Genomic DNA, 17,636 nt, shown 5'->3' with positions numbered 1-17,636 from the left:
GGCATCCGTCTACCACATGGGAGGTCTGCGGTTCAAACCCCGGGCCTCCTTGACCCGTGTGGATCTGGCCCATGCGCAGTGCTGATGTGCGCAAGGAGCGCCGTGCCACGCAGAGGTGTCCCCCGTGTAGGGGAGCCCCACGCGCAAGGAGTGCCCCTGTAAGAGCCGCCCAGGAATGGCGCCGCCCACACTTCCCTTGCGCTGATAACAAGAGAAGCGGACAAAGAAACAAGACGCAGCAAATAGACACAGAGAACAGATAACCGGGGGAGGGGGGGAATTAAATAAACAAATAAATCTTTAAAAAATAAATAAATAAATAAAATGAATTACAGGGGGCCATAAATTATATGTGACCAGTGATGATTGTTTTATGAACTAAGAATTATAATTCACCTAAATCTGAGCAACTATGGTCAGAGCCTCTATATACACAGTCCTAAGGAGAACAATTCACATTGACTACAGTGTGTAAATATCATGTTCCCTATGCTTGCCTATGAGATACCTCTGCCTGAAGCCTATCAAAAAGAAGAAATGATTAAAATGACTAAATTCTTCTAGAGCCCAACTTCTCATTTTTCTCAATGATGGAGAGAGTATGTAAACTAAGTATTTTTACTGTTAAGTAATTTAAAATAAAAATGAAAAATATAGTTAAAAGCTTGCATGAATTTTTACAATAAAACTTAAGACACCAGAGATTTATTTTTTTATCTTTGTCTATTTTGCTTATGGTAGTAACTTTGGGTTATGTTTCCAAACCTTCTCCTAGGAATTACTCTCTCTTGTTACTGGTGCTACTTGGACAAGTTTGAGAAACCTGACTCTAGAGCCGTAGATTTTCTTGTAGCACCCATAAACCCTCTTCTGTGCTTCATATGAGTTATCAGTTTATCATGAACCAATCCCACGTTTCATCTCTTCATAACTCTTTCCCTCCTCCAAAATCATCCCACCTGCAAAAGATTTATCCCACATATAACTGAACCTACAATTTTGATGCCATGCCACCAGGTGGTAGCAAAGTGTCAGAGTCATGTATACCTTTAGTTTTCTAGGATACAGTTTGAATTTGCTTGGCTTGTTTTCCCTCCAGAAGCATATCTTATGGATTTTAAGATTTCAGTATTCATGTTTTTGGCTGCTTTTTTATGTTTTAAAGTTTCACAAAAATATTCTGTTCGAGTGCTTTGTTATTATTATTATTAGGCATGGTTCAAACTTACATTTCATCAGAGTTAGCTATGAGACTTTATTCATGTTCCCCAGTATTTATAACAACAAATTTCCTACACTATAGTTTTTTTTATAAAGTAGCTTAGTTTTAGATTAGATGCTGAATTTTTAATATTGCTATTTACTTCTTTTTTTTTTTAAGGTATAAGGGACCAGGGATTGAACCCAGGACCTCATATGTGGGAAGCTGGCATTCAACCACTGAACCACATCAGCTTCCCCAAGTTGTTTTTCTCATTTGTGTGTTGTTTTTTTTTTTTTAAGATTTATTTTTATTTATTTAATTCCCCTCCCCTTCCCCGGTTGTCTGTTTTCTGTGTCTTTTTGCTGCGTCTTGTTTCTTTGTCCGCTTCTGTTGTCGTCAGCGGCACAGGAAGTGTGGGTGGCGCCATTCCTCAGCAGGCTGCTCCCTCCTTCGCACTGGGCGGCTCTCCTTACAGTTGCACTCCTTGCGCATGGGGCTCCCCTACGCTGGGGACACCCCGTGTGGCACGGCACTCCTTGCGCGCATCAGCACTGCGCATGGCCAGCTCCACACGGGAGGCCCGGGGCTTGAACCACGGACCTCCCATGTGGTAGATGGACGCCCTAACCAAACGGACGCCAAAGTCCGTTTCCCATCATTTGTTTTGTTTGTTGTTCATTTCTTTTTTTTTTTTTTAGGAGGCACCGGGAACCAAACCTGGGACCTCCCATGTAGAAGATGGGAGCTCAACCACTTGAGCAACATCTCCTCCTATTTACATGTTTTTAAAGCTATTTATGTATTCAATAATCTCTTACCACTTCAGCCTCCTTCAAATCTTAGTTTGGTTCTCAACTCTTCAGTCAATTCACATTGTAAGAATGTGTTAGGTTGCTCTCTTCACACTGCTTAAACTATTTAGGCTAGGGAAGGGAAGGCTTTAGTTTGCCTTTTAAATCCTTTGAAATCCAAGTCCTCTTGAATCTTTTCAATATAAGAGGCAGAAGTAAGAAGAAAAAAAAAAAGGAATAACATTTTCTTATTAAAGAAACAATTATGTCATTCCAAGTAACATTAGTGTTTCCCATCCAAGTGGATTTTAACTAGTCTTATCTTCAGTGATCCTGTTTACAAATAGGTTCACATCTACAGGACTGGGGGTTAGAACTTGAACATGGTTTGTGAGGAACATGATTCAGTCTATAAGAGTCCTCCTTTTGGACTTACAAAAGATATGTTCTTCCCACATACAAAATATATCCACCCCATCCCAACATAGTAAACGCCTTAAGTTTCATTAACAACTCTAAGTGTTATCCTCAGCGCCTGCTGGAGTGGCAGTCCCACACTTTCCAAGTACTAGGTAGTGACCCCACCTTTTCTAAATACTGGAGTGGCAGCCGTGCTCTCTCTGAACAGAGGGTGGAGGCCCTACCCTCTCCAAACACCAAGGTAGCAACCACAGTCTCCCTGAACACCAGCGCAGTGGCCCTCTCTCTTGGCTCAAGGAAGGCCCTTCAGCCCACCCAGACTTGTTTCCATGGTTCCACCCCAGGCATCATTCTTCCTTCATTTCATCTAATCTCTTTCCCTTCCAGTCGAGTGTTTCTGCTGATGCAAAATTTCCCAAAACCTTGTTGGTGTTCCATGCAGTTCATAGAAGTCCAAGCAGATAATAGAATCTTCCATAGATCTTTCCTAGATAATTGTATTTCCATTCCTGACTTACTCTAAGACGGTTGACTGGATCTAATCTTTTTAGTAAGCACTTGTTCAGCCACACCCTCATATGGAGCCCCATTCTCTGAGAAATCACTTCCCAGGAACTGAGAGAGGGCTTTGATGGGATGCTTCTGGCCCTAACCTTAAAGCATGTTTTCTGGATAGGGTGAGAATTTTCCAAATCATCAAGTTCTGATTCCTTTTTGGTTAACAGTTCAACCATCTATTTATTACTTTCCTCCACATTTTACTATAAGCAGCAAGGCGAAACCAGGCTGTACTTCCTACATATTACTTGGAAATCTCCTTAAATAAATATTCAGGTTCATCACTTACAAGTTCTGCCTTCCACCTGACATCAGAACACTACTTCACCCAAGTTCTCTGCCACTTTGTAAGAAGGATGGTCTCTTCTCCAGTTACCAATAACACATTTATCATTTCCTTCTAAGGCCTCACCAGAATTCCCTTTAATTTCCATATTTCTATCAATAGTTTCTTTAAGTCAATCTAGGCTGTTACTATGAAGTGCCTCAAAAATTTTCCAGCCTCTACTCTTTATGAAAGCCACATCCACATATTTAGATATTTGTTATAGGAGCACCCCATTTACTGGTACCAAAAACTTAGTTTGCTAGGGCTGTTATAACAAACACCATAAACTGGTTGGCTTAAACAACAGAAATTTATCATCTCAGCAGTCACTACCTCTAAGGTCATTCTCAAGATGCTCTTAGGCTTCTATTGCACCTTCTTTTTCTATCAATTACTTAAAAACTTTTAAAAAATCTCTTTCTAAAAGCTGAAAATAGTTCATTTTCAAATATGACTTTTTCCTTCTTGTACTTTATTTAGTTTTATAGTTTTATAATTCTTCCATTACTTTAATTACATTAAACATATTCCTAATATTATAAACTTCTCTGCCTCAGCTTCTCAATATTTCATTTTTTCATAATGTAATTTTTTATTGTAGGTTCACTTTCAGCAGTGTTTTATATGAGTGTCCATGAGTTCTTTGGGTTTTCAAGCACATAATTATTGAGTGCATTCACTTTCCCTTTATCTTGTTTTCTTTATAGGATTCCCACACTTTTCCTATGTCCATAATTTCAGATTCCTGGGGCCCTTTTCTTTCAGATTCTTAAATTGTTTCCTGCAGGGTTGGATTACTGGAAATTTGAACTGGTTAAGTAGATATTAGTCTCCTTTATTTTTTGGTGGGGTGCAAGAATTGCCATCATGACCAGGCCTCCCACAGCCTCCCCTTGGGTCTGGAGATTCCAATTCATTGGGCCCTGGACTCTGGTTTTCATTTTTTATTTTTTTTTTTACAAATACTATATCCACTAAAAATCCCTTTCCTTCATCCCCTGGTAAACTCTAATCTACTTTGTGTCTTTGTGAATTTGCTAATTCTAGATATTCATGTAAATGACAATATTTATATTTATCCCTATGTACCTTGCTTATTTCACTTAGCATAACATTTGCAAGGTTTATCCATGTTGCTGCATACCTCAGCATTTTTTTCCTTCTTATGGTCAAATAATATTCCATTGTATATATGTAGCATATTTTGTTTATCCTTTCATTTATTTATGGACACTTGGGCTGTTTCCACATTTTGCTATTGTGAATAATGCTGCTCTAAACATTGGTATACAGGTATCTGTTTACTTTCTTTGGGTATACACTTAGGAGTGAAATTGCTGGATCATACAATAATTCTATATTTAACTTTCATTCATTCATTCATTCATTCATTCATTCATTCATTCCTCCCCTTGCGGCTTGTTCCATTCTTTGCTGTCTCTTCTCTGTGTCCATTCGCTGCGTGTTTTTTCTGTATCTGCTTGTCTCCCTTTGTTGCGTCATCTTGCTGTGCCAGCTCTCTGCAGTGCATGGGCCATCAGCCCTTTTGGCGCACAGGCCAGCTTGCCTTCACAAGGAGGCCCTGGGACACGAACCCAGGGCCTCCCATATGGTAGACAGGAGCCCAACTGATTGAGCCACAGCCGCTTCCCTATATTTAACTTTTTGAACCACCTTATTGCTTGCTACAGTGGCTAAACCATTTTATGTTCCCACTAACAATGCACTACAGTTCCAATTCTTCCACATCCTCTCCAACACTTGTTATTTTCCTTTTTTAAATTTATAGCATCTGTGGAAGTTTGATGCTTTTGTGGACCTCAGAAAATCTTCTTCTTAAATCTCATCCATTCCTGTGCCTATAAACCTATTGTAGGTGGGACCTTTTGATTAAATTACTTCAGTTAAGGGCCTTTGATTAGATTGTGGGACCCAGGATGTGCCTAGTCATCTGCAGCTGCAGCTTGGGAAGAAAGCATCTCTGATGATGCTTTTAACCTAATAAATTCCCATTGTAAAAGCCAATCCATTTCTGTTATATTGCTTCTAGCAGCTTTTAGCAAACTAAAAAGCATCCCTGTGGGTGCAAAGTGGTAACTCAAAATCTACTGTATTTTTACTAACTTCACAGGGTCTCATCTTTTAATGAGCACTGTCTTAAGCAGAAGGAAACATAATTTAATTTAAAATATTCAAATATTTAATGCTCACTACATGTAAAGCATTACCTTGAGTTATTATTATTCAACTATGTGTTAATTTAGTTCAAAGATTTGAGCCAGTAATACTATAACTCTATATAGTGAACACTTCTTAAATGCTTGTTGAATAAAGAGCCTTCCCAACATGTATCACTTTATCCTACTCACTGCTATTCTTGAAGATGTAGTTCTATAGCCTAATATAGAGGAATAAGAATGTTTTAAATTTGATGTCTTCCAAAATTTTTCACAGCTCATCAATTGTAACAGTTAAGATATTTACTATGGTAATTGTAGAAAACCCATTTACTTGTCTTAAATGATAAAGTGAATTGATTTAATGGCTCATTTAAATTTAAATTTCTCAATGGTACTCAATGGTAGAGTTTACTTTAGACATCATTTAATCAAGATTCCAACTTCATTTCTCTGCATTTATTTATTTATTTATTTTTAAAAGATTTATTTTATTTCTCTCTCCTCCCCTCCCCCCAGTTGTCTGTTCTATGTGTCCATTTTGCTGCATGTTCTTTTTGTCTGCTTCTGTTGTCAGTGGCACAGGAATCTGTGTTTCTTTTTGTTGCATCATCTTGCTGTGTCACCTCTCTGTGTGTGTGGTGCCATTCCTGGGCAGGCTGCATTTTCTTTCATGCTGGGCGGCTCTCCTTATGGGGTGCACTGCTTTGCGCGTGGGGCTCCCCTACGCTGGGGACACCCCTGCGTGGCACAGCACTCCTTGCGCGCATCAGCCCTGCGCATGGGCCAGCTCCACACGGGTCAAGGAGGCCTGGGGTTTGAACCGCGGACCTCCCCTGTGGTAGGCGGATGCCCTAACCACTGGGCCAAGTCCGCTTCCCTCTGCGTTTATTTTTGTTTTGCATTTTTTATGATGACTGTGTCCTCAGTTTGACTTTCGTCATGGTTACAAGATGGCTGCCAGCAGTAATTTGAGCTATTTGCTATGTAGTTTAGAATACAGAGGGAGAAGGGAGGGTTGTTTCCCACAACCACTGAATAAAAGACTGACAGTATTCTGCTCAGTCACACTTGAAATCAATCCCTGTGAAATGAATATTTTATACAGTGATAGATTTGGCTCTCAAAAACACCAAAACAGAGTTAAATTCTAACATACGTGAAGAAAACTACAAGACTCTACTGAAGGACATGAAAGAATACCTAAATAAATGGAGCAATACATTTATGGACAGGAAAACTCAATTGTAAAATGTCAACTTATGTCTGTATAACTAATGGTAAGCAAATCCCACTAGATTTTTAAGGATGCTTCTCAGCTTCCTGTGGTAGAGAAGCTGTGGTGCAAGAATGGCCAAGAAGTTATCAAAAAGGAAGAAAGTGAGGTGGGATTGTTCTCTAAGGAATATCAAAACAAGTACAGCCCTATGGCAATTAAAACTTGCTATTGGTGCAGTAATACAGAAACAGATAAGTTGAACAGTATACAGAAGTCCTAAGCAGGCACATCTGCATTATTTTATGATAGAGATGCCATATCTTATCCTTATTGAATTGAGTGGAGAGTTGTTAGGTTAATTGCATATCCATTTGAAATAAATTTGAAGTTAGAGCCTTACTTCATACCATTTCCAAAATAAACTACAGGTCTTTAAAAGAGCAAAACATCAAAAGAATACTCTGCAAGTAATGGAAGGAAACTAATTTTACAATGTTAGGATAAGAGAGGCTTTTTTAAACAAGACACAAAACCTAGAAGTCATAAAAGATTGATGGATTTACATAGAAATAAAATCTCTTATTTTTGAAATATAACATTAAAAAGTTAACAGTTAGCATTTATAAGAAAGCATTACTTTGTTTTGTATCTACTACATGTAAACAGTTCTTTAAAAATTTAAATAACAGGATATTAATGAACAAGTCATTGAAGAAATGTACATGATTGATATATGAAAAGATGCTAAATATCAAAGACATTTAAATAATGGAGTGTCATTTTTTCATCCATCAGATTATAAGTCTTTAAATTATCTCTTGGGAAATCTGCAGGGAGTGATCCTATTATATACTATTGGTAAAATATAAAACGAAGTTATAAGTTAAATATTCAAATCCTTTGATCCAGCATTTCTACTTCTTTTTTTTTTTTTTTTAAGATTTATTTTATTTCTCTCTGCTTCCCCCCCCCCCATTGTCTGCTCTCTCTGTCCATTTGCTGTGTGTTCTTCTGTGCCTGCTTGCATTATCAGGTGGCACTGGGAATCTGCATCTCTTTTTTGTTGCGTCATCTTGCTGCATCAGCTCTCCGTGTGTGTGGCGCCACTCCTGGGTGGGCTGTGCTTTTTTCACGCGGGGTGGCTCTCCTTGCAGGCACACACCTTGCGTGTGGGGCACCCCTACGCGGAGGTGCCCCTGTGTGGCATGGCATTCCTTGTGTGCAGAGCACTGTGCATGGGCCAACTTACCACATGAGTCAGGAGGCCCTAGGGATTGAACCCTAGACCGTCCATTTGGTAGCCAGACACTATTATCAGTTGAACCACGTCCACTTCCCCAATTCTACTTCTAATCTATCTTACAGAAATATTTAGATGAGTGCACAGAGATATATGTCAAATGATGGGTGGTATTGGAACATTGTAATAATGAAAAACTGAAAACAAATAGCTATTAATTTTTAAAAAGGAGTGGAATAATAAGTAATAGTATGTAGAAATTTTAAAACCTGCAAGAGTGGGTGTAGTTCAGTGATTGAGCACCTGCTTTGCATGTACGAGGTCCTGGATTCGATCCCAGAGCCTCCTAAAATATGTATTTACATATAAGTATGTGTGTGTGTGTGTGTGTATATATATATATAAAAAACAGAGCAGGTACAGCTCTGTTTCGTGCCTGCTTTGCACATATGAGGTCCTGGATTCAATCCCCGGTACCTCCTAAAAGCAGGGAAGGGGAGCAGATGTAGTTCAGTGTTTGAGTGCCTGCTTTCCATGTACAAGGTCCCCAGTTCAGTCCCCAAAACAAAAAACAAATGAAGTAGACCTTTAAAGACAAAACAAAAACAAATGAAGTAGACCTACATACATATGCTAAGATGGAAATTTTTCCAAAAATGGTAATTTGCAGAATATTACATAAAGGATAATCCTATGTATGTTTTTAAATGTTACCTATATTAGTCCATAGCTGAATATAAAGCAAAGAAATAGAAGAAGAAGAAGATGTACACTAGACATCCCCTCTGGGGAAGGGATTAAAGGAATGGTGCAGAAGTGGAGAGGTGAAAGAGGATTTTCATGCTTAAATACATATACATTTTTTGAATCTTTGAAAACTAGAGGTGGTGGACTTGGCCCAGTGGTTAGGGCATCCGTCTACCACATGGGAGGTCCACGGTTCAAACCCCCGGCCTCCTTGACCCGTGTGGAGCTGGCCCATGCGCAGTGCTGATGCGCTCAAGGAGTGCCCTGCCATGCAGGGGTGTCCCTGTGTGGGGGAGCCCCACGGGCAAGGAGCGCGCCCTGTAAGGAGAGCCGCCCAGCGTGAAAGAAAGTGCAGCCTGCCCAGGAATGGCTCCACACACAGAGAGTTTACAAAACAAGATGACGCAACAAAAAGAAACACAGATTCCCGTGCCGCTGACAACAACAGAAGCGGACAAAGAAGATGCAGCAAACAGACACAGAGAACAGACAACCGGCGTGGGGGGTGGGGTGGGAGAGAAATAAATAAATCTTTTTAAAAAAAACAAAAAACTAGAATGTGCTTGTGTTTTAATCTTTTGTCAATACATTCATATATTACTTATAAAAGGAAAATACTTTTTAAAGTAATAGTTATGTTTGTTCATTAAATAGAGAATTTTAACGTATGTTCCACATCGCAGAGATTTCATTGTTTAAATTTTGTTCACTCTCTTGCTTTTTTTTTTTTTCCAGTGTATCCACATTTTTATTTCCCACTTTTAATTCGGGTTTATTCTTGAATATTTTCCAATGGCAATACATTTCCCTTGGCTGCATAATGGGGCACATCCATACCATGAAATATTGATTTATCATTTATATAGCTTCCATCTTTATTATTAAATGTCTTTATAGTCTTCAATGTTTCCTTATGTTAGATTCCTAATTGAAAATACTGGCTTAAAGGATACACACATTTTAAAGCTGTAGATAATCTAAAAAGACTTTTAATATATAAAATTTACATAATACTGGCTTTTTAAAATTTTAAGGATAAACAAAAGACATAAAGCCTATTTTTCCAGAACATATTAGCAGAGTCATCTTGTTTTCCTCTTGCTTATTATCTCTTCCTCATTTTCTGTTCCTTGACATTCTTTCCCACCTATGAAAACCTCTTTATTCTTCCGCGTAATACTTTAAAAATTTTTTTACTTCTAAAAAAGTATAAATCAGAATTCCTCTGCAGGGCAGCTTGAATCAATCTTTCTGTTCCTCTTATGAATAGGCAGTTCCTCCAGGCTCTGAATTAGCCCTCAAGAAAATGGTGGTATTATGTTTCTTAGCCCTGAGTATCTGTATAGGTGGCCAGGAATGCATTACAGAGAAGCATTGTGTGAGATCCTCAAATCTAAAGATGAGGTCCAGTTTTTACTCATTATCAGTAGTGAGAATTTTTTGTTCTGGGTTATTGGTTTTTTTAAATCATTGTTACTGCTTTAATGAAAGTTGTAAATGGACTCAGTATATCATTGGTTCTGATTTTACTTTATAGAAATGTATCAGATTTTGCTCTTTAAAGGAATTTTGTGGTGACAGCCTATTAAATAGAGGGCTTCACCCCTTTTCTGTTTTTGTAAATTTGGGTCTTAAAGACAGAAGTATCAAGATACTAGTTCAGACAAGAATGTTTAGTATTATTTTTGGTGATGAACCAGGTGATAGCCCTTCATATATTAATATGCTTTTTTTTTTTTTTGCCACTGCAAGAAAACAGGTTTTTGTTCAGATCATTTGTTCTCAAAAGTAAGACGCCCCCAACCAATAGCATCGGCGTCCCCTAAGAACATGTTAGAAATGTATATTCTTGGGTCTCAACCCCACACCTCCTATTTAACATCTCATGTGGGGCCCAGCAACCTGTGTTTTAACAAGCCCTCCAGGTGATTCTGGTACATGCAAAGTTTGAGAGCTATTGGGTAGGTAATATCTATAAGGTTGCTAAAAATCTCAGCTCTTATCACTTGAGGCCTGGATTTGGTTTAGTTCCAAGGTACATGTTAGGAACTATGACAGTATTGTTTCTTACGCAAGTGTAGATGAAAAACTGACAGGAAGGGCAGCTTCTTAAGAATTACATATCATTGTTTCTAGAAGTTGAGATTTTTGAAAACTGAAATTCTTCACTTTTGGCTGAACCAAATCGTTTCAGTACTTAGGGTAATCAGCAGAAGCTTTCCGTTTGATAAAATCATTTAGATTGTGTCTCCCTCCATTATCAAGACACTTGAATTGATAAATCATAAGTTGAGTGTCCTATATTTAGTATACATAAGATTACATTCAGAGTTAAGAAATTCCTGAATGAGCTCACTTTCAAGTGCTTTTCAGTTGTAAATAATTATAGAAAGACATATTACAGTACCTGAAAATATACTTCATGATTTAATTGATATGTATCCCTAAATTATTGACTTGTTTTATGCAGTTATTAGCTTTTTATTTAAAATATTTTTAAATGGAAAAATGGTATATTGATAAAAGTGTATATGTGTGTGTTTGTTTAATAGGGAAAAAAATCCTCTACCCCTTAATTTAAATATTGCATATTGTTACTAATTATTTCAGGTGGATCATTCAGGACAGAATATTAACTTCTTAAACATGACTTTATTTTATAAATGGCAACCTTTGCTATAAAATACAATCCCCTTGCTAAATTTAGAAACTTAAAGTTTATTTTGGCTTTTAAGTCTACAGCAGAACTTTCTTTCTAACTTATGAAGATAATTGCTCTCAAGAAGAGGTATAACTGGTTTGGTGGTGGCGTCTTCTTGGCATCACCAAAGATCCTGTTCGTGCTATGGATTAGAAACAGTGACTAGAGAACTATTAAAGGAAAGCTTACAGTGCTTTCTTTATACATTGGAAAGTGGAATATTTCTTAAAGCCAGAGTAAAGCTACCAACTTTTTAAAGATAATATTTCTGTTGTGTGTATTTTTTTTTTTTAAGGAAAAAAGGGTATCTGTGTGTTATTCGTCTATGATGTATAACTAGATCATATTGTGAAACCTCAGTTTCTTGTAGTCAAGCAAAATAGATTAAATTTATCCAGTTGTCAATTATTTTCTAAATGTTTATAAATCAGGAATGTGGGAGGAATTTCAGACTCATATGAAGGCCCTTATCCAATCAAATGAGTCGGAAAATTCTAGCTAGTTTATAGAAAAAGATGTGGGGGAGAATTTAGTATTGGGAATTTCTTGTAATTATTTAGTCATAAAGCCAGGGGAGAGTAATAATATGAAAAATGGAAAGCAGTTTTCTGAATTTAACAAGTCCTCTTAGGTATGGGCCTAGCCACATGCTAATGCATATTTCCTGCCTAAGGTGCCTTTATGCTGGTATTATCTAATCCATAGTCACATATAATTTATGTATTTCATAAACCGAATTAAATGCTTAGATTGGTCACTTTTAAGATTCATAACACTCATGGCAACAGGCTAACAGATTTTTTCCTTCCATGAGAACTTAATATGTGAAGTGTGTAATTCTTCATAAAGAAACTTATTTAAGAATAAGTATGTATTTTTTATTTACTCTGTGTTAATGAACAGGTCACAATACTATAAGTCTACAAGAAAACATCAGTTTAGGGTATTTTAAAAAGACTTTAGTTAGAAGTAAATTGTAATTTGAAGGGATAATTTGTAGAAAACAGATTTTTAAAAAATTTTTCAGATTTAATTTCTAACTAAATAGAATGCAGTTGGGTTTGGGGTGGGGATACCTCATAAATGATGACTGTAGGAAAGAATGAGAGCATATTTTTCATTTTTCTGCATGGAGTAAGAAGGTTTGGGGTTTTTTTTTCAAGTAGAGGGGGCTGTGGATTGAACCTGGGATCTTGTAGGTGGGAAGTCAGCACTCAATCACAGAGTCACATCGGCTCCCCTGAGATGTTTTTGTTTGTTTGTTTTGCTTGTTGTTTGTTTCTTAGGAGGCATTGGGAACCAAACCCCAGACCTCCCATATGGGAAGTAGGTGCTCAACTCTTCAACCATATCTGCTCCCCAAGAACAAATTTTTAAACCTTTTTTCAGTCTATCCTGATGATCATGGTCCCTTGAACTTTCGAATTATGCAAGTTTCCAATGTAGTCAAACTTTTTTGTTACCTTGACCTGGGCCAAAGAAGTAAGTTTATCTTAGAATACCATTAAAAAAAATGTATATATATATATAATTATTATTTTTTTTTAAAGATACATAAATCACACAAAATGTTACAATAAAAAATATAAGAGGTTCCCATATACACAGCATGGATTATAATTTAAGTTGTAGTTTACACTCTCTCCTAGTCTATTCAGTGGGTTATGGCAGGATATAGATTGTCGGGTATGTGGTTGAAACTATAATGTTGAGAAAACTCTTTAGAAAATATAATAAGGAAGGGTTATTGGTTTAAGGTGTTTGACATTTTGTTTTTTGTTGTCTAGTTGTCTGAGGGGAGCCAAAAGCAAGCAAACTTGCAGAAAAGTATTGAGAAAGCCAAAGTTGGCCGACATGAGACGGTAAGATGTGTCTTTATATTTGTTAGTGATAACAATTCTGATTAAGGACACAGAGCCTTCTGTGAGGAAGGTGCCATTTCTACTTCATGGGAAGTGGATCCCAGGAAAGGTCACGAACATTTAACCTGGTAGTATTACTAATTGTGAACCCACATTTATTGTTGTTTTATTTTAATATGGCAGCATAGTATAAACCCTGGAGGCAGATTGCCTTGATTCAAAAATCTGAACTCTTTGCTCCTCAATTTTCCCATTTGTAAAATGGGAAATAATAAAATCTACCTCATGATATTATGACCATTAAATTAGTTAATATTTGTTAGTCACTTTCAAGAGGACCTGGAACATGATAAGCACTATATGAAAATTTATGTATATTTTTGTCTTTTTTTAAATTTTGGCACAGTGCTGTCAACCTAGTAAACCTATGACCTCATAATATTTTTTAAATTATTTAAATGAATATCGGTGTATCATTTCATTTTTTAAAATGTAAAGTTTTCTGAAGTGTATTAAGGATTTTAAAAGATCACCTTGTTTTCTAGTTTCATCATTATCTCAGATTTGGATTTATGACTTTAAAAATATTGAAGATCAACATTAACTACTAACTATGTTCCATTTAGGCCTCTATTCTAGACATATTCAAGTGCTAACTTATTTGTATTACTTGATTGTGAAAGAAAGTGACTAAGACTTACCACATTGTAGAAAGGAATATTAATACATCACAGGTTTATGTGGCTTTATGCTTTGTAAAGTTATTTCACATACATTCTTTCACAGGAATAGTCAGCACAGTCACAGATAGCAATTGGAGAATGGTAATTTCTGAAGAATATTCAAGGGAAGCTAAGCTCTACACATAACCTAAAGCTGCTATGTTTCTTCTTCAGTTGATGGTAACAGTTACCACTTCCTGACTTGATTCTTGTTTTTCTTTGATATTGGCAAGAACTTGTAGAAGCACTTTCGACTATTAGGTGACATACCCATGCCCAGAAGTTGCCAGCCACCTGCTGATACTCGGACACCAGAACCAGTGCAACTAGGAAAAACCACCTCCGACAACCCTAGTTTGCTGCTGTCAGAAGAATGCAGCAGTTCAGAAAGGCTCCTGAGAACAATGACCTTTTGTGCTCTTCTGAGCTCACCTGCCAGGATTTTTCAGAAATACCTACCCCTATTCTAAATATTGTTTGTTGTGATGGTGATGATGATGAAATAGCTAACATTTATAATCTGCTTACTATAAGCAAGACAGTCTGGCACTGTTCTGTACATTTTATATATATAACATCTATGTATATTATTTGTATACATAGGTGTAATTTTTTTTCTCACCAAATCCTACCAACAATCCAAGGATGTAGCTACTACTGCTGTCTCCTTTTTACAGTTGAAGACCTGGAGGCACAAACAGCCTAAGTAGTTTGGCCATGGTTTCAGTGCTAGTAACTATCTGAGATGGCTTCCAAGTCAGGTTGTCTGGAAAGCTATTACTACATTCTCACATATGTTCTCTACTCTGCTTCTCCTTTCTTCATTAGCTCTTTCTCCTCTCATTTTTACTAGTGAAGCATGAATAATTTGGGTACAGATGGTAAATACAGGCCATCTTCTTGTATTTACTCTTAAATCTCTCCTGAGCTGTGCTGTCTAATATGGTTCACAGTAGCCATATGTGGCAATTTACACTTAAATTAAAATTAACATTAAAAATCCGGTTCCATCAAGTTCTGATGATCAACAACAGGGCTGAACCTTGAAAACATCATGTTGATTGAAATAAGGCAGACAGAAAAGGACAAATACTATATAATCTCACCAATATGAAATAATTAAAATAAGCAATTCATAGAGTCAGAAATTAGAATACAGTTTACCAGGGGCTGAGGTTGCTTAATTGGTTCAGAATTTCTGTTTGGAGTGATGGAAATATTTTGGTAATGGGTGGTAATAATGGTAGTACAACATTGTAAATATAATCCACAGCACTAAATAATATATTTGAGTATGGTTAGAAGGGGAAATGTTAGATTGTATGTATGTTACTAGAGTAAAAATGTTACAGAGTACAGCACAGTGAACCCTAGTATAAACTAGGGACTTTAGTTAATAGTAGAATTAGAAAATATTCTCCATTAGTTATAACAAAGGTACTGCACTAACACAAAGTGTAAATAATAAGAAAGTTTATGGAAACAGTTTTCTGCATGATTTTTTGTGTCAACCTACAACTTAAATCCAATTCCTCAATCATAACAGCCAGATTTGAAGTATTCGGTAGCCACATGTGGCTAGTGGCTCCTGGAAAAACATATTTTGAGAGCACAGACATGAACCATTGTAAAGGAGCTTTTATCACTTCAGGACCAAAGGGAAAAGCTAAAGGCAAAAGGAGAAAAATATAAGCTAGAAAGGATAAGTCCTTAGATAAGTCTCATTTCAGCTAGAATTTTAGTTGGTTTTGCCTTAGAATTTCCTATAATAGTGTAACAAAGCCTTTATCAGCATTTGAATTTTGTTAGGGCTTATTTTTCAGGTTTGACAAACATGAATTAAATACTTTTATTAATTGAATAGCACTATGACTTCTACCTGTTAGATATATGGCTAGAAATTTCAAATGGTATTTATTGGAACATATTTTTTAAAAGCTTTTGTTCTTGTTTACCTTTAAAGGAAAGTGGGGGAAACCCACAAGCTACAACCCTGCTCTATCTGCCATCCTTAAATATTTATAAAGGCTAATCATCCTTAAATGTTAGAAAATTGTCTAGAATATTTTTAAGGATAGTTGTTTAATGACTGATGTTGCCATAATATATTACATACATTATAGACACAATCTTGTGAAACTACTCAAGAAGCAGTGTAATTTTTTTTTTTAACATATGATAACATAGTCATCTTTGAGCTCATACAGGCATATTCAGTAACCTCTCATCTGTTATGAACATTCCATTCTACTTAGTTCTCATTCAGCTCTTCAGCATTATAAAATATGCTTGAGATTTCAGAGAAAAATGATAAATGAGTTTGTTCTTATACTATGATATATATATATGTATGTACATATTACATAATTTGAGAGAAAGAAGTGTTATGTTTATAAAATGTATTAACTTGGTAAAGTATGCATTTTATTTGTCTTAATTGTTCATAAAATTATTTTGAATGCAGGAAGAGCGAACCATGCTAGCAAAGGAGCTTTCTTCCCTTCGTGACCAGAGAGAACAACTAAAGGCAGAAGTAGAAAAATACAAAGAATGTGATCCACAAGTTGTGGAAGAAATACGTAAGTTTATACTAAACTTATGCAAAATGGAGGGTTTTAAACTTTGCAAATGAAAGAGACTGTATACTTCTTGTCTGATAATCATTCTCCATGTGTATGTGAAAATAAAACCAGTTAAAATAGTTTTCTGGTACTGTGCTTTAACTTTGTATTTGTAACATAATGGGAAAATATTACATTAATATTTCCATTGAGAAGTCTTTATGTTAAGGCATTGAACTGTGGCAACTTTGAAATTATAGGAAAAGTGGGTGGGATAGTAGGATAAAGATGTAAAATGTAAGCTTAGGAAAGTAAAGAGTCAGAGAAGGAGCTAAGTTGACACCAAATACCTTGACTGTAGGAATAAATCCATCGTCTTCTAGGAAAAATTATACCAAAATATAAGAGTCTGCCTGTTGGAGAAAATCATTCTGTGTGTTGACTTGCCTTTTGAATATACCAATGGTTTTTTACCCTACTTTTAAACCAGAGTAGCCAAAGCTTTATTTTAAATAATTTTTATTTTGGTATATTAATACAGAAATATGGGTATTTGAGGAAATGAAAAAGGTACATTTACTTACAACAATATGTATAACTTTCTTCATATTTTTCTGTCTTGGCATGTCTTTTATTTAGGGAACTTTACCAATTGAGGAGTAGGGGCTGAGAATCAGAGTGATCTATGTGGTTAGAGTTCACAGGGTACCAGAGAGGAGAGAGTTGCTCAGAAAGAGAATCCTGGGGATCTGCAGAGCGTTCCCCCAAAGTATTCAGTGTATGCATGTGAGGAAACTACCCAAGGCTGAAGAAAGAATCATCTGGAAGAATTAGAAGGAACAGTGCCAGGCCTTCACACAAAGACCAAGAATAGTTTGTGTTCTCTCACCAGCCAGGCTGAAAAAAAAACTCAATATTTATAGTGTAGTAGGTAGAGTACTCAAAAAGGTCTTTCTTCAATTGAGGGGAGTAAATCAGATGTATACTGACCTCTCCCCTGGTCCCAACATTTTAAAAACTGTAAGAAACAAGACTTTAAAGCATCAAACTATTTCCAAGTAATTTAAATGCATCCCAAAACAAAATTCAATATTTATAGGAATACA

At 36.4% G+C, this 17,636-nt stretch overlaps 1 protein-coding gene across 1 annotated transcript in view; it reads left to right on the top strand.

Annotated features, from left to right (window-relative positions):
• Nucleotides 1–17,636, top strand: part of MND1 (meiotic nuclear divisions 1) — a 95,926-nt gene that overhangs the window by 52,326 nt on the left and 25,964 nt on the right. Inside the window, exons 5-6 of the mRNA XM_004471447.5 lie at nt 13,173–13,247; nt 16,434–16,548. Coding sequence (XP_004471504.1) covers nt 13,173–13,247; nt 16,434–16,548 — 190 coding nt within the window. The remainder of the gene's footprint in view (nt 1–13,172; nt 13,248–16,433; nt 16,549–17,636) is intronic.

The sequence above is a fragment of the Dasypus novemcinctus genome, chromosome 1 (genome assembly GCF_030445035.2).
Source record: "Dasypus novemcinctus isolate mDasNov1 chromosome 1, mDasNov1.1.hap2, whole genome shotgun sequence".
Classification (NCBI taxonomy): domain Eukaryota; kingdom Metazoa; phylum Chordata; class Mammalia; order Cingulata; family Dasypodidae; genus Dasypus; species Dasypus novemcinctus.
This window is presented reverse-complemented; position numbering and strand designations above follow the sequence as displayed.